This window comes from Copadichromis virginalis, linkage group LG22, assembly GCF_057382275.1.
Source record: "Copadichromis virginalis isolate Kocher_CV1m ecotype Utaka linkage group LG22, C_Virginalis_male_GT1.1, whole genome shotgun sequence".
NCBI classification, from domain to species: Eukaryota; Metazoa; Chordata; class Actinopteri; order Cichliformes; family Cichlidae; genus Copadichromis; species Copadichromis virginalis.
In genome coordinates, this window is record NC_140638.1 from 20,648,306 (window position 1) to 20,673,658 (window position 25,353).

Below are 25,353 nucleotides of genomic sequence, written 5' to 3' on the forward strand. Positions count from 1 at the left end.
AAAGAACTGGATCAAAGCCATGGATGAAGAAATTCACTCGTTACGGGAAAATGACACTTTTACCCTAACCACTTTGCCAAAGGGAAAGAAAACAGTGGGGGGGAAGTGGGTTTATTCCGTTAAGAGTGACATTGAGGGAAACGACCGATACAAGGCAAGGTTCGTAGCCAAAGGTTACAGCCAACAGTTGGGGATGGATTATGGAGAGACATTCTCACCAACAGCCAACTTAACCAGCATAAGAGTTTTGTTACAGAAAGCAGCGCAGGAGAGCCTGTTACTCCATCAAATGGATGTGAAGACAGCATATTTACACGCTCCCATTGATTATGAAATCTACATTGATCAGCCAGAAGGTTATGAAGAGGGAGAAGGGCTAGTCTGTAGATTACAAAAATCCTTGTATGGGTTAAAACAATCTGGTCGTAACTGGAATAGGATCTTGCATGAATACCTAACAGCGAACAGTTTCAGGCAAAACCCAGCAGACCACTGTGTTTATACCAAAGAGACAAAAGATGGTAAGGTGATTATGATCATCTGGGTGGACGACCTGATAATTGCTGCTGGCAATGAAAAGGTAATGAAGGATGCGAAAGAAATGCTTTCAGTCAAATTTAAGATGAAAGACTTGGGCAGACTTAAGCATTTTCTGGGTATTGATTTCACTCAGTCTGATGGATGTGTAACAATGTCACAAGAAACCTATGTCAACAAGATACTGATGAGGTTTAACATGCAGAACTGTAAACCCAGAGGAACTCCCTGTGATCAGAAGTTGTGTTACACAGAAGGAGCTACTAAGATAAGAGATGTGAGGATGTATAGAGAGGCTGTAGGCAGTCTTATATACCTTGCATCAGGTACCCGTCCTGACCTGAGTTTTGTGGTAAGCAAGTTATCGCAACATTTCCATGAGCCTACAGAAGAACAGTGGGGAACTGTGAAACATGTGTTGAGATATCTCAAAGGGTCCAAAGATAAGAAGTTGTGTTTTAGAAGAAACACAGATGAAAATTTGGGTCTAGTGGCCTACAGTGATGCTGACTGGGCAGGTGACACTGCCGACAGACGCAGCACTACTGGTTACTGTGTACGTCTATGTAACAACAGTTCTTTAGTTTCATGGAAGACCAAGAAACAGCCCACTGTGGCGCTCTCTACCTGTGAAGCAGAGTATATGGCTCTGGCTTCCACAATGCAAGAGTGTATATATTTAGAACAGCTTTTGAAAGGTATAGATGACTACAGCTACACTCAAACAATAGTGTACGAGGACAACCAGGGAACAATTGCCCTGGCTAAAAACCCTGTGAGCCGACAGAGGTGCAAACATGTGGACATTAAATATCATTTTGTAAGGTCCATTGTAAATGAAGAGAAAATGTGTCTGTTATATTGCACCACTGAAGAAATGGTTGCAGATGTTATGACCAAACCTGTTTCTAAGCTAAAACTTGCTAAGTTTGCTAACGTTATGTTTGGTGCTTAAAAGAAAAAAAAGAGAGAGAGAGAAAAAAAAAAAAGGAAGTGTGGTAGAGATTGTACAACTGTTTATCGTTTATTGTACAACTTTTCTTTGATTCCAGCAACCTGAGTACAAGAGGGGGTGTTAAGATATTCATTGTGTGTACTCATGTTGTACAGTGTTTAACTGCATTATGGTTACTGTGGTTTAACAGAGACAGTATTTTAGTTGCCACCACAAGGAGGCACTGTTTCATTGTAAGAGCACGGATGCTGCGTCATCACGCCCCTAAGAAAAAAAAAAAGTATACCACAACGAAAATGGCACCCATGAGAAAAGTTTTGCCGCGTGTTAATGAGGAATAAAGTTCCCAAAATATTAAGGACATTTTTGCCTCCGTCGTCATTTTCCTTCGAGTTGATCGCTGTCGATGCTGCAATACTCAACAAAGATGTTTCAAGTTTTGCGCGTCACTGCAGGTGGGAGACTGAGGCAAAGAGAGGGAAGGAGAAAGACACTGACACAAGGTGAACTGCCTTCGAGTGGCTTCACGGGAGCCACTTCATTGTCTTCTGTTTAGCCCACTCCTCTGCCTTTTTTTTGTCTTCTTTCTGCCAGAACTTCTCCTAACAGTGAGTCATCCTCCTCATCCCTCCTCCCCTTTTCACTTTCTCTCATTTGAGCTGATTTCCCACCCACCTTTTTGATGGCGGAGCGTGATCTCCTAACTCTAGCCCTCCTTTTCAGTCTCACGCACTCACCCACACATCCCCCTTCTCTCCCCCAGGGGTAGGTAGGGTGGGGGGCTCCGGCTCGCTCCTTCACCTGATTTAAACACGGCACACTCGCCTCGAAATGGGCGCACTTGAGATTTGCACACTTGCACGGACACACGCATTAAACACATTTCAATGCTCGGTTTGAATCTTCACAGTTGCCTCGTGTGAGTGTATGAAGGGTTTCTCTGTGTGTGTAATTGAATTAGACGAAGCTATATTTTGCTGAAAATTACGCACAGCAGCATCGCCTCATATAAATGTCACTCAGCGAGACACGCTGTCATCCAGAGAAACATATTTAGTTATTTGGGTGGCACACTTCATCGCCTAGCTTCATGCTTCTTGCTGATAGGAGCTGGGAACATATTTGGGGTTAGGCAGGTGTGTAACAAGGTTTTCTTGATCAGTGTCTGCTATCTCGAGAAGGTGTACGTTTAACGAAGTATGCATATAAGGGTGTATATTGAATTTTATATTGCATTTGTCCCATACTTCCGTATCCATCCTCGTTATCCCCGAGCTGCTGGTCTATTTTTAGTGCCATTATGCTTTAATGTATCGATCCCACACAAACAAGAAGTTCGACTTAACATAAATGAAGGGCTTCCTCTCAGAATGTACTCACATTACAGAAGATGTGAGTCCTGTGCAATATCACTTAAATGTCAGATGAACCAAAATTGTATCATCTTACAGTAATTGCATTACACTGAGCAGTATGGTATTTGCTCTTTTCTAAAATGAAAATAAACCGTTTAGATTTACTACGTTAAAGCAGGAACTCTGGGCGATAAAAATAGGTTGACCTTTTATCTGTGAGACTGCTTTGTAGTGTTCCCCACAAACAGATTTTACTTTTATTCATCCATCTGAGAGAACCCCATCCTCAATGCCCTCATTTTAATTTGCGAAGATGACTCACTGCTAACCTGCTAGCCCTGGGCCTCGCTGTCTGACGTTTCCACACCAGCAGGCGAGGGTCAGATGAGCTCCACCGATGGCATCTGGTGATGGTGTAAATGGAGCAGGTGGAAACGTTGCTCAGATTTTGTTTTGCACATTTGCAGAACAAGGGCTGTCTTTGCTAATTGCACTTCAAGGTGATATAATTCAGACTCCATCCAGTCCACATTACTGGAAAGGACGTTGATTATTGCTCATAAAGTATAAATAATATTTACATATCAATTAAAAAATGGTGGAAATGCCTGGCTTCTCAAATAGAGAATTTCAGAAGAAGTTTGAGAGCCACCACCAACAGCCTGCTTCCTACAGGGAGTGCAGAATTATTAGGCAAGTTGTATTTTTGAGGAATAATTTTATTATTGAACAACAACCATGTTCTCAATGAACCCAAAAAACTCATTAATATCAAAGCTGAATGTTTTTGGAAGTAGTTTTTAGTTTGTTTTTAGTTTTAGCTATTTTAGGGGGATATCTGTGTGTGCAGGTGACTATTACTGTGCATAATTATTAGGCAACTTAACAAAAAAACAAATATATACCCATTTCAATTATTTATTTTTACCAGTGAGACCAATATAACATCTCCACATTCACAAATATACATTTCTGACATTCAAAAACAAAACAAAAACAAATCAGCGACCAATATAGCCACCTTTCTTTGCAAGGACACTCAAAAGCCTGCCATCCATGGATTCTGGGAGGCTGTGGATGCGTGCAGCAGCAACCACAGCCTCCCAGACACTGTTCAGAGAGGTGTACCGTTTTCCCTCCTTGTAAATCTCACATTTGATGATGGACCACAGGTTCTCGATGGGGTTCAGATCAGGTGAACAAGGAGGCCATGTCATTAGTTTTTCTTCTTTTATACCCTTTCTTGCCAGCCACGCTGTGGAGTACTTGGACGCGTGTGATGGAGCATTGTCCTGCATGAAAATCATGTTTTTCTTGAAGGATGCAGACTTCTTCCTGTACCACTGCTTGAAGAAGGAGTCTTCCAGAAACTGGCAGTAGGACTGGGATTTGAGCTTGACTCCATCCTCAACCCGAAAAGGCCCCACAAGCTCATCTTTGATGATACCAGCCCAAATCAGTACTCCACCTCCACCTTGCTGGTGTCTGAGTCAGACTGGAGCTCTCTGCCCTTTACCAATCCAGCCACGGGCCCATCCATCTGGCCCATCAAGACTCACTCTCATTTCATCAGTCCATAAAACCTTAGAAAAACCAGTCTTGAGATATTTCTTGGCCCAGTCTTGACGTTTCAGCTTGTGTGTCTTGTTCAGTGGTGGTCGTCTTTCAGCCTTTCTTACCTTGGCCATGTCTCTGAGTATTGCACACCTTGTGCTTTTGGGCACTCCAGTGATGTTGCAGCTCTGAAATATGGCCAAACTGGTGGCAAGTGGCATCTTGGCAGCTGCACGCTTGACTTTTCTCAGTTCATGGGCAGTTATTTTGCGCCTTAGTTTTTCCACATGCTTCTTGTGACCCTGTTGACTATTTTGAATGAAACGCTTGATTGTTCGATGATCACGCTTCAGAAGCTTTGCAATTTTGAGACTGCTGCATCCCTCTGCAAGATATCTCACTATTTTTGACTTTTCTGAGCCTGTCAAGTCCTTCTTTTGACCCATTTTGCCAAAGGAAAGGACGTTGCCTAATAATTATGCACACCTGATATAGGGTGTTGATGTCATTAGACCACACCCCTTCTCATTACAGAGATGCACATCACCTAATATGCTTAATTGGTGGTAGGCTTTCGAGCCTATACAGCTTGGAGTAAGACAACATGCATGAAGAGGATGATGTGGACAAAATACTCATTTGCCTAATAATTCTGCACTCCCTGTATGTCCACCTTTATTTGAGTTAACAGTCTTTCTCAGGTCGGGGGGGGAAGTAAATAGTTCCTACAAAGATTTTCTGCCATTCCTCTGAGCCAATTTTCTTTGTTTCATTTCCTGGAGGTTTTTGTTATTGTTCTTGCTCAGTTCTATTTAAAGTATCCCAAGGATCAGTTAGCTCTAACTCTGACTTATATTTCTGTGTTAAATCTACACTTATAAGTGCATCGCAAACCCAAACCCTTCTGAAACACAACACCTAACCTGACGTGCACCTCCCCAGAAGTCTTACACATTGCAGACGACACAGGTATAAATGGTGGCAACAGCATTATTCTTGTTCCAGCTTGTTGACCTATGACTGTATCCCCATCTACACCTCAAAGTTCAATAATTAAGTTTGCTGATGACACCTCCATTTAATTTCTAAAGGGTTGATCTGACTGAGTGGTTTAGGGACACATGATCTAGTCTTTAACACCTCCAATGCAACAGAAATGGTCATTGAATTCAGGAGGTCTAAGGTCAAGAAACAACATCTCCCACTCCACATACATTGTTGAAATAGTGGCGATTGCGTAGAAGTAACCGGGAGTCACCCTCTCTGTGCACTAACACCTCCCAGTTGAGATGAGTGGGCACAATAAGGGCTCTTCTTCCTCAGAAACAGGCCAAACTTTCACAGAAACCGTTGATGAACTTACACAGGAGTACAGAGGAACCATCAACACTGCTGCAGAAAGGAAGGATCTGCATCGAGGGGCGAAGGTGTCTGAGCACTTTGTTTCTATAGAGCTCTGCACTCACACTACGCCACCAGGATGACGAACAAAGCAGACGGTATCATAAGCAAGGATAATAAACATCCCGGACATTCTTTGTTTGAACCGCTGCCATCCAGCAAACGGTTCACAGCAATAAAAACAAGAACTAACAGACGGTTTTTGGAGCGATGGCTTCCACCTATCTAATTTCTGGAAATAGGCTTCAGTACTAGACACACATGCAAACACACACAGTATAGCACTGAGGACATTTTCATTGGCTAACAACATTTTAAACGGACTAGACTGTGTTTAAACCTGCTGTTTTTCTCCTCTGTTGCTGAGTTTACCACTAACTTTATTTTTATCTAAACTTCCTTACATATTTTTATTTATGTATTGTTTTTTAAGTTAAGACGAATCCAAAGGGAATTCTGTAAATCATGTGTAGTAATGACAATAAAGATCATCCATTCACTGAAAATCAAGCTTCACCGTTCACAGTCCAAATTTATCTTGGACTGTTCTGATAAAAGAATGCGCTCTCACTGTTCGTCAGGCTTCTTTTCATGCAGCACTCATCCTGCAATTTTGTACGGAAGAGCGAGCAAGGTTTTGGACACCGTCCATAGAGGTTGACAAACTCTCTGAGCTGTCACGGAAATTCTGTTGATAAGGCTTGTAACAAGACCGAGGCACTTGTTTGTCTGCATTTGAAAGTAGCTCACTGTCTGTGGCGTTAATTTAGGATGAGCACGTCTCTGTGCTTCTAATTAGTGATATTATTGCTTGCCATATAAGTCATGATTTCCACTGATATCTGGTTGCTCATTTTGGAACTATGTTCCTGCATGCATGCTAATTGTAAATCACAGGTATATTCCATTTTTATTTAATTTAATTTAAAACCTTTCATATATTCTGTGTTTTAAGATGTAAAGTGAAGTATTATATAAAAAAACAAAACCTTAATTTGATGATTTTAGCTTCTATCTCATGAAATTCTCAATTCTTATGGTCAGTCAAAATAGAGTCCCACTTCTATATAGTATGCTCATTGTCACTCATATTCGTTGGGGCTCCTTTACCATGAATTACTGTGTGAGTGCAGTGTAGCATGGCGGTGATCAGCTCGCGGCACCGCTGAGGTATCACTAAAGACCAGGTTTCTTTGATAGCGGCCTTCAGCTTGTCTGTATTTATTGGGCTGGGTGTTTCTCATCTTCGTCTTGACGGCGCCCCGTAAATTCTGTGTAGGGTTCAGGCCAGGTGAGATGGCTGATCAATTGAGCACAGAAATTACACGGTGAGCAAATTATTTGGTGGGAGTTTCTGCAGGAACAGGAAATCAGCCTTTATGCTTCATCCAGACTCTTAGATCTTGATTTACAAATAAAATCAATTTGCTGTCATGTTTGGGACAGTTGTAGCCCTTTTCCTGGTGGTGGTTTGATGCACCAGCCACAGTCAACGTTTCAAAGCTCTCCTACTTTCTTGATTCAATGGTTGTTGTTTTATTTGTTTGTTCGTTTGTTTTTTTTATATAACAATTGCTACAAGGCTGCTGACATCTAAGATGCTTGTGCACCTTTTCCTATCACACAGAGAAGGGTGATAGGAGCCAACTTTCCATTAATATGCTTGCAACCAGCCAGCCTTTTCAGCAGTTACCTTCAGCGGGGATTGTCATCTGGACAATTGTCCAGTCAGCAGTGAGTGTGGTTGTGTTGGGGAACCAGACTGGGAGCAGCGTGGCATTTATACTGGTCGAATAGTCACTTAAAGTCTAAATGAAATATTTTAATACTGGAGTTCTGTTTTTCATGAGCTATAAGCTAAAATCAGAACTTTAGGTGCTGTAAATGTAGAATTGATGAAAATGACTTTTTTAAAATTAAAATTATGGAAGAAATTAATTTAAATATTTTAGATACACTAGTACTTGTCAGATTTATTTCTGATAGCTGATAGCTTTTGAATCATTTGACTTGCATGCCCACTTCTGTTCTGTGGAGTGAAATATGAAGCCAGATCCAGAATAGGCTAATAAAGATAAATAAATAATGTTTTTCCTGTTTAGTCTGATTAAATGCTGCTTGGACCTTTTTGATCAAAGTCCCTTGAAAGGCTTGCAGTTGGTTCAGATGTTTCCTATGATTACTGCAGTTTTTATCCTAAACACATGCTTTTTTGTGTTAAATAAGCTCAGCGTTTATTATTATTTTCTGCTTATTTTTTGCTTGAAACATAAAAAAGTGTCATCCTCCAAAAAATGGGTATTACACTTATTATTCTCATTATAGACTTCAGTGGAACCCGAATTCGGTTTAATTTAAATGTTTGTGATTTGATATTCTGATGTAACTGCTGGATAGATTGCCTTAAAATTTCATACGGATATTAATGAATACTCAAATGAAACGGTAAACTTTTTTTAAATTTGTGGTAACTTTTCATCCCAGCACTTTGGTACTGACATCTGCCTGCATCTCAGCTCATTAAGGCAGTCAATAGTGGGCTTTGAAACCCTTCATCTAAAAGACTCAACGCAGCAATAAGCCTCAGCGGATGCACCGCATGTTAATCAATAAGGCTCTGATGTTTCTCAGAAGGGAATCTCTGCTCTCTTCTTTTAGTCATTTGTGTCTTTTTGTCTTTCCTCTCATCGCTGCCTCCCTCCCATGACAGCCAACCAATGAAACAAGCTGCAATCTTTTCCTAAAGTCTATGATTAACATTTTTCTCTGCCTCATTTAAGTTTAAGGACAAATCCTTCACCCTTTAGCTTTGTCCTTAAACTCCTCTGGAACTCTTGCTCCTCTAATCCTATCTCTCCCTCTTTTACTGATCTTTCCCCCGGCAGCCTGCTGATATATCCTGTTTGTTCTCTTTTTCCTTTTTTTTCTTCCTGTGACTATATCTTGTTTATTGTTTTGTGGGTTTTAATGTAATAGCATGTACCTTTTCTTTCTAGTACTTTATACCAAGGACATCTTCTAACTCTGTCTCTCTTTGTTTGTCGCTTTCTCTCCCCGCCTGTCTCACCGTGTTGCAGGAGGAGCTGCGGGAGCTGAGGGAGCAGCCCATCGACCCCCAGGCGGAGCAGGAAATCATCGACAGCATCGAGGAGGTCTACTTCTCAAATGACTCCTTCGACATGGTGCAGCATGAACTGGAGGTCAGATACTCTGTATGATTTCCAGCTCTTGTGCTATTGACTGAATGAGCTCCACTCACTGGTTAAGCGATAACAAGCGAGACTCGCTTGCAAGTTCCCACGACCCCTTTCATGAAATCATTTCATTAAATCCACCACGTTTCAGTAAGTTTGATAACAGAAGTATTGCATTTCTAATGTGAAGAAGTATTGTTTATTGTGCTCTGAACCCCGTCTGGCTGGCAAAAATAAAGCTTTTTCACCTGAGCTGCTGTTTCTTACATTTCTGCTGAGCCGCATGCATACAATTGACGTCTGGATTGATGGATTGCATCTGCTCAACAGAAGAAGGGTGTGAAATCTCATTAGATTTATCTTGGTATTTCTACACCATCTGAAATGAGACTCTCAGTCAAGGGGAAAGTAATTACCTATCATCCTTTGGGCCATGGATTTGTAATATCTTCTTTCAGTAGCAGAGTTTGTTTGCTGTTTACCTTCACTAATCAGAGTTATGATCTGGGGAAGTATATTTTAGTAGATTATTTTTGTTTGTTTTTCTTTTCTTTGAATGAAGTAAAAGCTACACCTACCTTCAGCTTAGGCTCTTTGAAATACCTCCTGAGGTAGCTTTAAAAATTAAGATGCTCAACAGTGAGGATTAGCTCTTGCAAGATGAATGAAATCCCCGCTTTGGCCCTTAGCACCTGAAATTTGATAGTGTCATAGTTCTGCTTTGAATATATTTTTCTGTCTGGCACACTGAGCGAGGACTCGTACTGTGTTAAAAGCCAGACGTGGTGGGAAGCAGCATGCGCTGGTATCCAAGTAAGCACAAGCAAAAAGACTGGATGCTATCAGCAGTCTAAAGAGGAGGTTTTGTAAGCAAACACTAAGGTTGCATGTTTGAATTTCTGTGTGTGTGTGTGATTATAGAAACTCCCGCCCGAGTTGAACCTGCAGGAGTTGGAGGAATACAGAGACAAACTTAAAAGGCAACAGGCAGCAGTAAGTATCTCTTTCCCTCTCTCTGTCTTTCATACAAACTCAAACCCGAAGGCACACAAACACAGTATGGTGTCAGACCGTGTCAGTGTACGTTATGATCATTTCTGCCTCGTGCTTGTGAACATTTCTAATCTACAGATTGTTCTCTGTAACTTTTTCAAATCATCTTTTGTTTTTCATTTTATTGTTTTATTTGACATGGAAACCCCTAACTGTTTTTGTAGTTCTGCTGAAGGTGTAGCACGTGATTTTTAAAAAAGAAAAAAAGTCCTTCCTGGAGCCATTTGTAAGTTAGTTGTCCAACTAATTGTTTTGCGCGCGCGCGCCTGTGTGTGTGTTAGGGCCTGTGTTAGTTGTGTAGTAATCAAAGTGAAAGTTAGAAACAGCAGAAGGTCTCGTGCTTTTATTTCTCACACTGTGCGGCTCTGCTCTCTGTCATTCTCTGGAGCCATAGCTGCTCGCTCATCCAGTGAATATAGCAGGTAGAAAGAGGGCACTGTTTCTGTGCCAGGAGAGCACATTGTGAAGCAGTAGGGTACTGTAGATTGTCTTTATTTTCCAGGCCTTTTTTTGAAAAAAGAAAGCAAAAATGGCTAAAGATAAAAAGTAGCTAGGTAACGGCAGTGAAGTGAACTCAAGCACGATGATCACTGTTCAGTTGAGGAATGTCAGACAAACAAATTGCCATGGTGTTTGAGTCTGCGTAAAAAATCGAATTGAATTTATATACAGATATAAAAACTTGAAACTAAATAGTTAACCAATACCCGAATGCCCAAATGGTCATAAATAGATAGTGACTGAATGTAATGAATTTGGGAATCTCCCTTTCAGTCTGTTTTTTAGTTGGGTTTTACCGTCTTTTGTCTTCAGTGCTGCCTTAATTATTAAAGGCACAGATTAAATATGATGCTGGAGACAGTCCTCAGAGATGTCGGTGCATATTAACCTGATAGCATCAGACAGTTGCTGCAGAATTGTTGGCTGCACATCCATGATGTCTTCCACCACATCCCAAAAATGCTCTGTTGGATTGCGATCTAGTGACTGTGGAGATCATTTGAGTACTGTGAACTCACCGTTATGTTCTAGAAACCAGTTTGAAGTGATGTGAGTTTTGTGACATGGTGTGTTATCCTGCTGCAAGCAGCCATCAGAAGATGGGCGCACTGTGGTTGTAAAAGGATGCACATGGCCAGCAACCATACTCAGGCAGGCTGTGGCATTTAAACAACGCTTAGTGCGATTGGTACCGAGGGGCCGAAAGTGTGCCAAGAAATGATCCCTCACACCATTACACCACCAGTAGCCTGAGCTGTTAACACAAGCAGGATGGATCCACGTTTTCATGTTGTTTACACCAAATTCTGACCCTATGTTCGAGACTCATCAAACCAAGCAACATTTTTTTCAGTCTGTGTGAATTTTAGCTTCAGTTTCCGGCTCTTATCTGACAGGAGTGGTACCCGGTGTCGTCCTTTGCTGCTGTAGCCCACCATCTTTAAGCTTGGATGTTGTTGTTACCATGCGCTGACTTAAGTGTTGGAGAAAGTAGTTCACGATGCATTTTCTGCTAGTTTCTTTCTTTAAAAGTGTCAGTATGACACCTACACTACATAAAAAGCATGACAATAAAAGTTTGTTGGATGTCAAAAACCTCAGTTGACCCTGTCTCAAGGTCCAATTTATTAAGTTTTTACTGGAAAATAGAAGCAATAAAATTCGTTAAAGCCGACCTTGCTGGTTCACACTGTCGAAACACATTTTAAAATAATGATGTACTTGAAAAGAGAGTTTTCATTTATATAAAAGTGTTGAGTTTCTTCATTTGCCCCATTAAGTCATGGCAGGTTTTCCCGCACTGCTGTAATTTGCAGTTTGAGACCCATAGTCAGCACTGTGACGCTGAGAGTTTGTGCAGCTCTAGAGGAACGTAAACAGCCCAGAACACTTTTTACTTTTGTTTTTTGATGAGATGTTTTAAACTGCAAAGAAGGAATGAAACAAAAACACAAAAAAAACCAACAAATGCTCGATGCTGACGACGCTCAGTAAAAACTGAGTGAAGGTCAATCATTTTGTGCCATGACGTCAGTGCCTGCGTTTTCATCCTCAGCAAACTCATTTCCATAGCGGCTGCTCTGTTGAGGTTATTCAGGTACTCGCAGTTTCAGACGGGAGAGATGGCCTGTCAACAAATTGTATTTATAGCATCATGTGGCAGAGCAAGAAGCACTTTTTCCCTCTGCTTCTTCCATCCCCACAGTCCAGTGCAGATATTACCCTCCTACCTTCCACCCTGACAGGCTTCTGTACTTTTGCCCACTGCTTTGTCTCCATTGCTCCTTCAACTCTACTGCTATCCTTTTTTTTCACATCGATTTCCTCTATGACTCTTATCCCTCTTTTTCATGCATGCTGCGCTTCCCTCTTCTGACAGTAGCCCACAGAGCTGCCTGTTTAGTTAAGAGGATGCTTTAGACTTTCTGCCCCGTGGCATGGTGAGACCTGTACGTTTCTACAGTCTGAGTACACAAAAGCACCCTCACACATCCTCTCTCAGTCTCTCACGCTTTCTGTCTCTCGCACTTTCGCTCTCTCTCCCTGCCTCCCTGGCTCGCTGGCTGTCAGCCTGCAAGCACGTCGTGGGAATGGCCACAGTAATTGGTCCAGTGTACTGTCAGGCAGAAAATCCCCAGCTAAGTTTCTCAGCAAGCTCATCAAATGCAAATGTAAAATCCTGTGCCTACGAAAAGCCTTGACCTGTTTATCTGACTCAGTGGCCTGAGTATATTCAACATATCATTTAACCTTGTTTATTTTTAACTAGTTTAAAATCTCAGTTATGACTTTATTTAAGAGACAAGATAAAAGTATAAGAAAAACAGTTTACAGTTATCAGGATTTGCAAAATGCAATGAATCTATGTGAAAATGAATCGCTCAAAAGCTACTTAGAGTCAGTTTTTCTATTAAGGATATAAGACTGAGACGGTGGGTTATAGAGGTGTACAACATCTACTTTTAACAGAGTCTTAAAGAAAGGTTTTGTGCAGAAAAGTCTTAATTTCTCAGACAGACAAGCACCTCATCCTAAATGTGAGGCATGGGGGAGGAAGCATCGTGGTTTGGAGCTGCTTTGGCTCCTCAGAGGAAATCAAAAATGATTTCATATATTTTCAGAGGAGAATGTCAGGGCAGCAGACCTGAACCTTTAGAGAGGTTACGCTACCTGACAAAACAGAAATATAACAATGATGACAATGAAGTCATATTAATGAATGATGATTTTAACCCAACTGATATCCCCAACATACCAGGGATCTGTAAACTGTTCTGTAGAGAGGATTGACCCTGACATCCCCTCCGTCGTTGTGCCAGTCTCATTAACTTCTGATGGAGGTTGTTGCTCCTAATAGAGGTTCTATAAGTTCAAAAGTTCTGTTTCTAACAAATACCCTATTAATCATTTTGATAGGAAAAAAAGTAAAAGTCATTGTGGATTTAATACCTTTGCAGATATATGTATCCTTTACTATTCCTTTTAAGAATTAAGACAAATTCCTACACGGAAAATAGATAGATGGAAATCTCTTCCTACCTTACATGAATAATGATTATCTGTACTTTTTGGCTTTTTCTTTTTAATGTAATGTTAAAGCCATAAAAAGTGCACCTGTCAGTTCTAGTCTTGCTAAAGTTGTAGGAGGTTATTTGGCATTTTAAAACATGGAGCCAGTGCAATATTCGTCCATCTTGTTGGGTTAAAGAAACGAAACACTTTTTCAGTGGTAAATTAAGGTTGTTGGAGTATCGGGGGGTGTGTGTGATTGATTTCATGTTTTGATTTGGTTCAGTGTGGCGAGTTCAAAGACTTGTTTGGCAGTAAAATCGATGTTACCTTATGCAAATTAGATGCAAGCTTTGAAACATGCTGCCGGAGCACAGCTTAAAGGACTGCGTCATTTTCCACACTTTGGAAGAATTTCTGAGACAATGTACAGCAGAAGTTGCAAAGTTGTTCTGTGAAGTCATGCATATGCATGAACTTTGTGTTGTGGGTCTCTGCAGCCAATTTTGTTAAGACTATTTCTAAAGGTGGGCAGTGTCTGTGTGTGTGCACTCTCTGACTCTCCTAGTCACACGTGCACACGTCCATGCTCATGCAATCATCAGCATGTGAAATAGGGCATTGCACTTTGAAGGGGCGATAATAGTGCTTTTGAGATGTTCAGCATAAAGCTGTCCTGCGATGGCTGATACCGTGGATAGGCTCCACACCTTATTTATAACACTTGGCTGTAAGCTTAAGTGCGAGCTTGAGTTAGTGCGGAGCAGGGGGTCGAGTACAAGAGCTGAAAGTAACAGTACTGTACGGGTAACTGTGTTTGCCATTGACGCAGGAGATGTGTGAAGAACTGCTGCAGCGACTCTATTTATGTGAATGATCTGCTGCAGGGTGAAGCAAACTTTCTGTGGTTTCATGGGTGAGAACAACTGCCCCGTTCCTCTGCCACAGTGTCCAAGCTTAATTGGCATCTGTGACACGCAGCTGGCCCACAGAGGCTCGTCTCACAGCTAATTGCCTTTTCGTGCTGCGAGACTTCAGCCCATACGCAAAAATGTCAGGGTTCAGATATGTGATCTGCCGATGCTTTTTCTCATCATTTGAATGTAGCACACAAATGCTGAAAGGCCTTAATTAAAGTGGACGCTCATGCTTGCTCATACATCTAAGGCCTTCTTCAAATCCTATAAAAAATTTGAAAAGTAATTCCTCCTCCAAATCAAGGCCTTGAAAGTTTGCAGTAACTTGTCAGTGTGTAATAAAGTACAAATATGCATGACCAGTGCTTAAAGAAACGGCTTAAATGTGGTACCATATAATTTTATATTGCTCTTCCCATCTATCTGAAAGTGGCTTGCTTTTTAGGAATGTAGGCAGAGTTGATATTAGCAATGCGAACGAACATTCTCCATTTTTAATGAAACATGAAAGCTTGAAATGAATTCCCCTCCTGCAGCACTTATGAATTCTGTTCCTCAGCTCAGTTTTTAAAATGTTGCCAGTCCCTGCCTTACTGCCTTATTGCTCTCCATGTGTGCATCAGGTTTTAGAGGTGTCCTGCTGTGGGAAAAAGGATGTTTCAGGTAGAGCATTAAAAGGACCGCAGATGGTTATAAAGCAGTTAGTGCTGTTTTTTGTTTTTTTTTTTAAAAAGAAAAAGACATTTGCCTCCATTTAGTAGCCTGACTGACAGAATACATTATAAAAGGCACTGAATGTGTTTGGAACAAAATCCATCTATAAGCAAGTGTCACTACATGACAACCATTCATTATTTTGGAGTAAGAAGCCCAAGTCCCTATTGAAATCAGTCAAATTGGGAAAAGAGACACAAATTTAAGTTCAGTTGTCATCAGGACCAAAAATAAAAACAAAACACTGTTTATCTGCTCAGTGGCCTGATTATATTCAGCATATAAGAGCTTAACATACTTAGTGTCTTTAACCCACGTTTAAAAGCTTGTTTCCCCTGCAGGTTATGCTCCTGCTGCTCAGAGATGGATCACGTTAAGGCTTCATTATTGGTTGAGTCCATCTAGCCAATGCAATAAACATGTCCAGCTCATTCTACAAAGCACTGAGCAAATGCTATGTATGCAGTTACACCGACTGTATAAAAAAGACGGATGTACCCTAGTGGTTTCTAGACTGAGCCTTTTTGGTAGTTTAATGACAGCATTTGAGATCTTACCGTGTTAGTTTTTTTTTAAGCAAAAAGTGTCGATATTTAGACCGGACGGCGAGGTGCTTGGTTATCTGCTAGTATTTGCCAGTTTGTTTGGGCCTCGTCAGTTATTGGCACTTCCACCTTGCCTTCACTTTTCATACACTAGAGCAGTGGTGTCAAACATAAGCCCTGGGGCCCACAATCGGCCTTCAATCTTCAATCTGGACCATTGGATGGCTTTGAAAAACGTGAAGGGAGAGACCAGTTTTAGACTCTGAACTGTATTTTCACAACTTTTCCTGCCGATAATGAATTCCCCCATGGTCATGCACAATACACCAAAGTAATTAAATGATAAATTTCAGTAATTTTACACATTTAATACTTACAGTTTAAACCTCAAGAGTCATGCTGACAAGTTTCTTTCATTTACCAAAGCAGCGTTTCTTTATGTAGAAACACTGAGCTCCAAATGTTAAAATTGCTCTTCTTTGTCTTATATGAAGTCATTTCATTGATTAAATGTCTAGTTACACATCTTTACACTGACAGAGTTTTACCAGAGATCAAAGTGGGCTGTTTGTGGCTGGCGATGGAAAATAAATTTGACATCCCTGCCCTAGAGGTTGCCGCTTTTTAGGAATACAGGCTAAGAGAAACATTTTTGCAGCCATACAGAAGAAACAATTGTAAATCTGTCATGCGTCAGTGCCGTACCATGATTGGCTCCTGGTGTGGCTTTGATTAGCTCTTTAGCATCTTTTTCTCCTGTGAATTTTTTTTCACTGTTGTTTGGTATTTTTTGGGGGCGTATTGCTTGTGTGAGAGAGCAGGCTGCTTTCCACCCCCACCCATCCAAGGTTAAATATGGTTTTATAAGACTGAGAAACCCTCGCAGTTTATTTTACTTTAGCTAGCCTTAATCAGGAAACTGACTCATATGCCTCAACTATACAGCATTTGGTATAATTATCACATGTTTGTATTTATCTGCAATACACCATATTTACTGTATTTTTAGTATACAACTTTCTTTACAATGATTTGGTGTCTCTGTTAGCTTTTTCTAACAGAGTATGTATATGTGTGAGTTTCTGTGTAAAGTCTCTGAACCTCATATGTTTATACCAGTTGTTGTTGTTGTTATTATTATTCTACCACTATAAATGCCGACCATGTTTATATGAGTTGATTATCATTCATTTTCGACCGCTAGATTTGGATAGTATTTACTCCAAGCACCGTTACTGCTTTGCAGCCCAGTTACTGCACAATTAACCTCCATTAGAGCAAGCTGAGATTTAATGACTCTGGCCTTGTGGCTTAGGTAGGAGGGTTTGGGTACTCATAGCTGTTTTTCATTCAACAAAAAAATAGAAAGAAGTTTAGAATTGAATCAGTGAAATGCCAATAGGTGGCGTTATAGCATTATTTTGGGATAGGTTCGTGAGTGGTTAAGGGGGTTATTCTGGGCTCACATTAATACGTTACCTCACTGTTTTCTGTGTCTCCACCATTTTCTTGCCACATTTGTTGCGCCTCTTCTGAGTACTGAATAATTTTTCCTTGGTGAACAATTTATGCATACATTTAAATCTTAATAGAGGCACACACACACACACACACACATGCACACACATGCTTTAACCCTGCTGAAGGAGCCGCTTCAGCTGAGCTGCGTTTCCCATCTGTTCAGGTCTCCGGTTTGCTACCATGCATACTTAACACACTTTGAAATGTCATCCCCACCCATAGCCTCATCTGCCGCGTATCAGCACATACAAAAACCTCCTCGCTACCTCGACTACTCGTGCTTATTCTCTTCTCCTGTAAAACTCCACTTGGTGCGTGCTGGCTTATGTAGTTGCACGGTAAATGGAAGAGAGGTTGCTTACTGTGAGTGGGAGAGAGATTGGTTGGGTGCTGCATAAGCGATTGTCCTTTGCTGTTATAATGAGCAGCAGTATTAAGAGATCATGTATCTGTAGTCAGGTTTTAAAAAAAATCCAAAGTTAAGTTGCTTAGTATTGAAATTACTGCTTTTTTTGTAAACGTGTTGCTGGATAAACTTCTTGTAGCACGTTGTTGGATGATATCCTGTGACACCTATGACATCTTGAGCTCGGAGAGAGCACGTGCTACAAACTGGGGGCATGGAGTTCAAAACATGTGGTGCTTAACAGCGATAGTCATGCACATACACTCCTTAATGCTTGAAAATATTTAATTGAAGGCATTTTGACAACTAAACAGGATAAATAAACTTGAGTGGACCCCACCTTGTTCATTCAGTGTGACCTTGTTTGTCTGATCCTTCAGTGTGGATGAAGCTATTCATTTTCCATTGGCCTGCTGTGTTCCTCACTTTTTCCCCTTTCTCCACTAAAAGTTGTGATGGGCGTCACACGTAGCAGAGGTGGGTCAGCCTGATCTCATGACCTCCTTTAATGCTGTGTTTTGTACCATATGGGCGCAAGCTTTTTCAGTAATTACAGTTTCACCTTAGCTGTAAATCAAAGGCATACAGAGGGGAACACAAGAAATCACAAAGGGAAATGAGGAAAGGGAGAGTTCTCTCAGAGAAACAAGAGTTACGTTATTGAGAAGGACGCTGAATGAAATGAAACGGAGAATGCGAGACACTCCCTTTAAAAGGATTCAGCTGCGTAGAGCCAGAGATGCAGACATCCCTGATTGTTATTCTCAGCCCAACCTGAATAGCGAGATTGCGTAGCCTAAACAGTTTCTGTGGGGTGACATTTGGGAAGAACATCAAAAAGTCTTCATTCATTCTTTTTTTTCATTTTTTAAATTCTACTTTTCACGTTTATCGTCTCTTTCTTTGTCTTCAGGTTTCCAAAAAGGTCGCCGATCTCATTCTGGAGAAACAGCCTGCTTATGTGAAGGTAAGCCTCCAGTGTAGGCTCAAAACCACGCTGAATAACGTGCTCTGTATTCCAGCTCCTGACGTTTAATTCCAAAACACATCAGTCACTGTTTAAAGTGACGTCTTTTCTCAGCCTATGAGATGCGATAATTGGACGTAGTTATTTTGACGCTGTGGGGTTGTCAGTAGATGTGTTTCTGTGAATGTGTCATCTAAATACGCCAGCAACGATGATGACTGAATTTTGGTAACCATGGCAATAAGAAATCTAAATCCATTCACGGATAAAGAAAACGGAGGGGGGAGCATTCTAGTTTTAATGCAGAACGTAGTTGGGATGTGAATGAAAACTTAAGTCTATAAAACCCCTTCTTTGGTCACCTAGTGATGAAGGTCCTCCTATAAAGACGCAAACCGGGGGCGGCCTGGTTTGCGTGGGGTGGGTTCCATGTGATGGCAATCTTAGGCAATCGATGTGGGGGTTGACGTAGAACAAGACCTCCAAAGCGCACACGCTGGTCAGTCACAATGTCCTGGAGGGGACGTGTGGCAGTTTGACGATGTACTTGACCCCCGGGATCCGTCTTAGCCATCGCTGCTGGGCCACATTGAGTCTTTTGGCGATTCTGGCTGATGCTTTCCACGTCTCACAAACGTAGATCGCGGTAGGTATAACGATGGAGTTGAGCAGTTGAATCTTCGTCGCCAGAACGATCTTTCAAAGTGTGCTTACGGATCAGTGGAAAGAAGACCAAGGTCATGAGGATAGGCTATGTGACAACACAGGACCCCATTATGGTAGGATTGCAACCACTGGAGGAAGTGAATCAGTTCACCTACCTGGGCAGCATCCTGGCAAGTGAAGAAGGCAGAGCTGGCTGTCAACTAATCGAAAGGTCAGCGGTTTGATCCCCAGCTCCTCTAGGCCACACATCAAGATAGCCTTGGGCAAGATACAAAACACCCAATTGATTGTGTATTATAGATAAAAGTAAATATTAATATAAAACTTAAAAGCCAGTTGAAGCCATTGTCAATACATCTATCTCTTAAATAGCCTCGGTTTCTAGCATGTGTCAAAATCAGTGTTTTCACTGAGGTTATCTTGTTTTCAGATGTTTGGTATGGTCAAGTATATTTATATAGCACATTTAAAACAGAGTTGACAAATGTGCTGTATATTAAAAGTATTTAGCCCAAAGAGAAAAATTGGACTAAAACTCCAGAAAAAATGAACACAGTACTCAAATATGCAGTCGCAGGGAATACCAAGCATTTATCCTGGCCAAACAGCAGATGACTGACAGCTTTACTGTGCTATCTAGTGAAACTGGACTGAGATCACTGGCATTGTGAAGCCATCTGAAGGTCGGCCTATGAATAGTAAATTGATCATTATTTTCGCAACCCTCCCTGTGACTCTGCAAAGTCACGATAACAGCAGAGTTTATTAGCAGACACTGGCAGAGGTTTCAGTGCAGCGTTTCCATTCACCCATCCCAACTCGCATTCAGTCAGCCTACAGCCCTCTGGATTTTTCAGGGAGATTCCATATTCACCACCTGAACATCATAAAGCGAAGGATGATGGGGTTCTAGTCTCAGTCAGAAAGATTCGGAGACTAATATAAGCCATCGTGCTGGTCTCTTGATTTACTCATATCTTAGAGTATCTACACTACAATAGGAACAGAGGTTTCTCTCCTGTGTTCTTGAACGTTTTTCTTAATTTCTTTTCCTCTCGTGTGATATTTCATCAAAAATGTTGCACAGAAACACACAACCTAAGGGTACAATGCCACTACTCCCCAGCGCTTGCTGTGTGCAAGACATCAAAGGGCACACAAATTGCACAGACACGTACGCTCATGCCTCAGTGCTTGAAATGAAGGGCTGATAAGCTCGTGATGTGATTCATAGCTATATAGTGACTAACATCTCTCACTGCTATTGGTGTCCTCCAGCGACACATGGCCTCCGCTTGCACTCGAATGTAATATGGCTTCTTCTTCGTGTTGACGGATACTTGGACAGCCAAGCCAATATCACTAATTCATGCGTTTGTAATTCTTTCATAGTGTTTTTTTTGTTAATATGCTCAGATTTTCCTGCAATGTTTTTTTTTCTTCTTTGTGCAGATATAACATTTTCTGTGAGGTCAAGGTGTTTCCAATTAAATTGCTATATTGATAAAACGGGCTGCCGGGTGGTTTGAAATAAGTGCCCGCTCTTATCTCGTCAGCTTTAAACAGCTTTGGATTGAGTGGCCAAACTGCATGACCCTTAGGCTTGTCAGGAAGGAGAGATTACTTTTGCTGCAAACCTGGCTGTAATAAATCTGCAGGTAGCCCTGACCAGGTCACTCAGCACTGCTGCAAACAAATGGATTACACTGGTAGTCCGTCATTTTCCTCTGAAACCACTTATTTATCAAAATTACTGTTTTCTCTTCTTTGTTTTTGCCTTTACTTCCAATTCCCTTGAAGATTTGTAATTTACCCAAGTCTGATGGTCTTACTGTGGGCTTCTTCCACTGGCAGGACTAGAATCTGGTAAGAAATATATCTGCCAGCAGGATTAGTGTCTCTAGAAATCTGCAGGTATGGTCACATACCCTTTAGATAATCATGTGTGAATGTGGAGCTGTGTGAGCCTGCACTTATATTTCCTAACTTTGCTTCCCAGTGACCTTAATACTACAAAGTGAACCGGTCCAGGCCAAAAACAGCAGCATCATTAGGATGTATAAGCAGGATAGGTAACGCTGAGCCAGTGCGAAGTCAGTGTGCGTGCTGGTGGTGGGGGTCACAGAATAACCTCTTACGAATATATGAATAGAGAAGCTTTGGAAAAATATCCCTTGTGACTAACTACCTCCTTCTCCTTAACCTTTGCTACCGACACCCACAGAGCTGTGTTTGTGGATGCCGTTGTAGTCAGACCGTATGGTGTGACTGCATTAGAGTCATCTCACTTTTCCTGTTTATGTACAGTACATAGAAATCTACTGTATACATGTTTTTCCCCCTTCCATTCAAACCAGCTGTGCAACCTTTTTTTATCTATTAAAACCTGCCCGGCCATTTGTCAGAGCCCACCACTGTGCAGTTAGTGCATCTCCTCTTGCACAAGCTAAGCTGATTGAGCCCTCTGTCAGGTTAAGTGTAGCTTACAGATAAGGTAGACAGCTCGGAGCTGTGGTGTAACAACAAATTGGAGCCTCGGGCTACATACTGAGCGCTCATTGTGTGGAGTGTGCGTGTGTGTGTGTGTCTGAAAAAGTATGTGTGTTTCTGGTTGAACCTGTATGTGTGAGCATTCAAGCTGTCTTTGTGCTTCCCCGTGTAATCCACAGGTAACAGAATGCATCAGCACCTTTGTACTAGCTCACTGTGGCATTTGTTTAACTGCAATAACTGTTGAGTGCGGTATTACTTTATCTTGATAATGATCACCAATATATGGCATAGAGGATGGTAGATACTGGAACACAGGTGATTAGGGTTCATGGGTTCATCATTGACCTGATTTTCCAGCAAGTGCACATATCCTGTTATTATATAGACAGTGTATTTTAACTTGCCATTATCTTTGGGAGTAAAAAGAGAGATTTTAGCTGTGAGAGTGATGTCTGTAACTGAAACTGCACGATCCCCTTCGGTGTGAACATTCGGATGAGCCTGGCTTCAATAAATGTTGCTTACGGTTGTTCGCCTGCGCTGCTCCCAGCGCATGAATCAATTTGTTCCAGTCAGTTTTTCAGTTACACCTGAGGTAAACCTGCCGAGTCATCCAAATCCCAGCTCATTCCTACATCTTAGGGCAAGTTCTGAGGACATATTTTAAAGTATAACCGAATTACACGCAAATGCTACACTGGTACCTGCTATTTTTAACCTGCTGCTTATGAATTTATCATTAAGAAATACTCAGATACTTGGTGACTCATACATGTTTGAGAATAAAGATCAGAGAAATCAGCGTTAGTGTTATAATGAGCTTAAATTTTTTTTGCTTTACTGAAAAAAACTACATTTTAGTTGAATTTTTCATAATGTTGGGTATTGCAGTACCTGGCACTAATGGTATTATCACAACCAAACACTGATCATGTATGGTTTAATTGGATTGGCTGAGAAACACTAGAATGCAATGGAAAAAGACAAAAAGCTCTTATTAAGACTTTCCTGGCACCTACACACCAAATTTGATACAATACATTGTAACAGCTCTGGCTTGAAGCTTCTACATTTTCAGTTATTGTTGATTTTTGTCAACGAGGTGATAATCTTACTTTATGCTGATTGTTGAGGGCTCTGTGGATGGTGGAAGTGCACTGGACTTTAAAAGTCCACTGTTGGCCTCGGCATGGATTTAATTTTCATAGAAATGTTCAAAATACACTTTTTTAGTATTTATATCCTGACACATGAATGGTGTCTTATATTCATCCAGAAAAACATCCATATCACATGGTGTACGTACCTTAAGAGAAACCTCTGACTATTACATGAGCCCTTGCAAAGTGTTATGAGGACTTGACAAGGTCTTTGTCAACACTCAAGATCATAAGGGCAGATCTGTTTGAATCGGCTTATTGTTCTCGTACCCACAGCTGAAGTGCCTCTTTGGTGTTGTTGGTTTATTTTTAATGACCGTGGAAAATTGAATTTCCCTGGATTATATTCCATTGGTAAAAGGTTGTTTTTTGCCTGACAGTGTTATGAGGATTTTTTCTTTTTGCCAACACTGGACCTTTCTTGTGGAAAAGTAATACAGCATTATAAAAGAGGATCAAACAACAAGCTTCTCCCACCTCAGGCATGACATCTGGCAGATAAAAAAAAAAAAAAGATAAAAGCACAAAGAAGACAAGGAAAGTCAAAAATACGACGGTAAGCTGTTTGTCCGTTGGCCCTGTATTGGCTAAGGGTGTGCTTGTTCTCAGCCGAGGTCATTCAAGTGGCATAATAACTGCACTCTCGGAGCAAAGTGCTCATTGATCCTTTTCTAAATGTCAACACCGAAGGGAAGGAAGACATTCTCTGATTTTTCTCTGTTTTGAAAGTTATTCTCCTAAACTGTGGTATACTTTGGCTCTGATAAATTTCTTACAATAAGAACATCATTTGTGTTATCTGTCTGTTTGCAACAGAATGTAGATGGAATTTGCTGTTATGTCTTTATGTGCTGGATGGGGGAAGTGATTGTTGTATAGAAAGTATCATAACTGAGCAAGTGTGGTGATGTCTTTATGTCGGTGAGCTTTCAGAACTTTTGTCCAACAATAAACCATCTTGCAATGGGACTACACCAGCCATGATGTCTCTGAGTTCTTAAAGGCTCATGTTAAGGTTCACATCGACATCTTGTTTGGTTGTAATGCTCTCATCTTGAATGCCTACCTGCTGCAGGTGTTGTCTCCATGTTTTTTCATACTGTTGAACAGACAAACAGAGTGAAAAAGGGTGAAAATAAATACCAGCTACAGTGTCACATCTGGTAATAACCCATTTCATTCTAAAGTCTTTTCTTAAAGCACTTAAAGGCATAGTATGTTGCTCTCTCTCTTCTTACCATCTCATTTCTTATTTACAGGAGCTAGAGAGAGTGACGGCGTTACAGACCAACCTGCAGCTGGCAGCAGTCATTTGCACTAATGCAAGGAGGTAATTGCGTTCTGTTACATATCATCTATTCTGAGAAACCTACTCAAACAGCTCATTCAAAGTGCATCTGCATATTAAATGCTTTCCTCATAACCATAATGGCTTTCATTCAGATATTCTCAGTCTGTTGATGTGGTCACATTTGAGAAATATTTTTGTCTTGTTGTCTTAAAATAAAGTAGCTGTCCAAAACCTGCCACCACACATGATCCGTTCTTTGTTTGTTCGAGCCGCTATGTGGTTTGTGTGGGTGGTATAAGACAAAGCTTTATGCTGCCAATTCCTGAAGGTTTCGATGGACATGTAGCATACAATGCTATGTAACAGTTTCTTTTTATAATAAAGTGTAGATGGACAAGATGTGTTGGGGAAATGGCATCAAAGGTCTTACAGGGCTGGATTGAATCATATGGTTACCCTACCCCTGTCACTCTTTTTAAATTTAAATAATAGACTCTTGTTTCATGGTTATTCCTTTTGAAAGCTCAGATACTCAATTATTTCAGTGATTTGTATAAATAGAAAAAGTCATCTTCAGGTACAAAAGTCTAGGGTCACCTCTTATTTTATTATATTTTACTTCCAGGGTGCCAGAACTTCCTGTTTTTCTTGGCTGCTTGACATTGGCTGCTTTTTCACTCATTTTCAGTCCAGTCCTTTTACCTAACCGTTTTTGGAGTCTCCCTTTTTTTGTTTTTGTTTGTTTGTTCATGAAGCTATTTAGCACTGACCTGAATCACTCAAGCATAAAAACGCTTAAGCGATGAACCAGTGCTGTGTCTAGACATAACCAACGACTTAATAAAGAACCAATTATACATTGTATCTTTAAGCAATTTGTTAGTGGCTTATTTCTTGAATTTAGTCAAAAATATTGCCAAAGGTATAAAATAGTATTTTTGCACCAATAATTCCCAAGGAGCTGTTAGCTGAGAACTTGGCATGTGTCAGCACTGTGTGCTGTGCCCCCTTAATAAGTTAGAGGGAATGGGACAAGTGAAGGACAAAAGAAGAGGTGTGAGGAATAAACTTACTATCTACAGAAAATAAACAGTATATGAAAGTCAGGAAAGGC

The 25,353-nt window shown here is 40.9% G+C and overlaps 1 protein-coding gene across 2 annotated transcripts in view; it reads left to right on the top strand.

The window, feature by feature from the left end:
• Nucleotides 1–25,353, top strand: part of vps50 (VPS50 EARP/GARPII complex subunit) — a 122,195-nt gene that overhangs the window by 9,562 nt on the left and 87,280 nt on the right. For both annotated transcript variants that reach the window (XM_085446784.1, XM_085446786.1), the window contains exons 3-6: nt 8,880–9,002; nt 9,918–9,989; nt 18,576–18,629; nt 24,208–24,278. In XM_085446784.1, the coding sequence (XP_085302910.1) occupies nt 8,880–9,002; nt 9,918–9,989; nt 18,576–18,629; nt 24,208–24,278 (320 nt within the window). The remainder of the gene's footprint in view (nt 1–8,879; nt 9,003–9,917; nt 9,990–18,575; nt 18,630–24,207; nt 24,279–25,353) is intronic.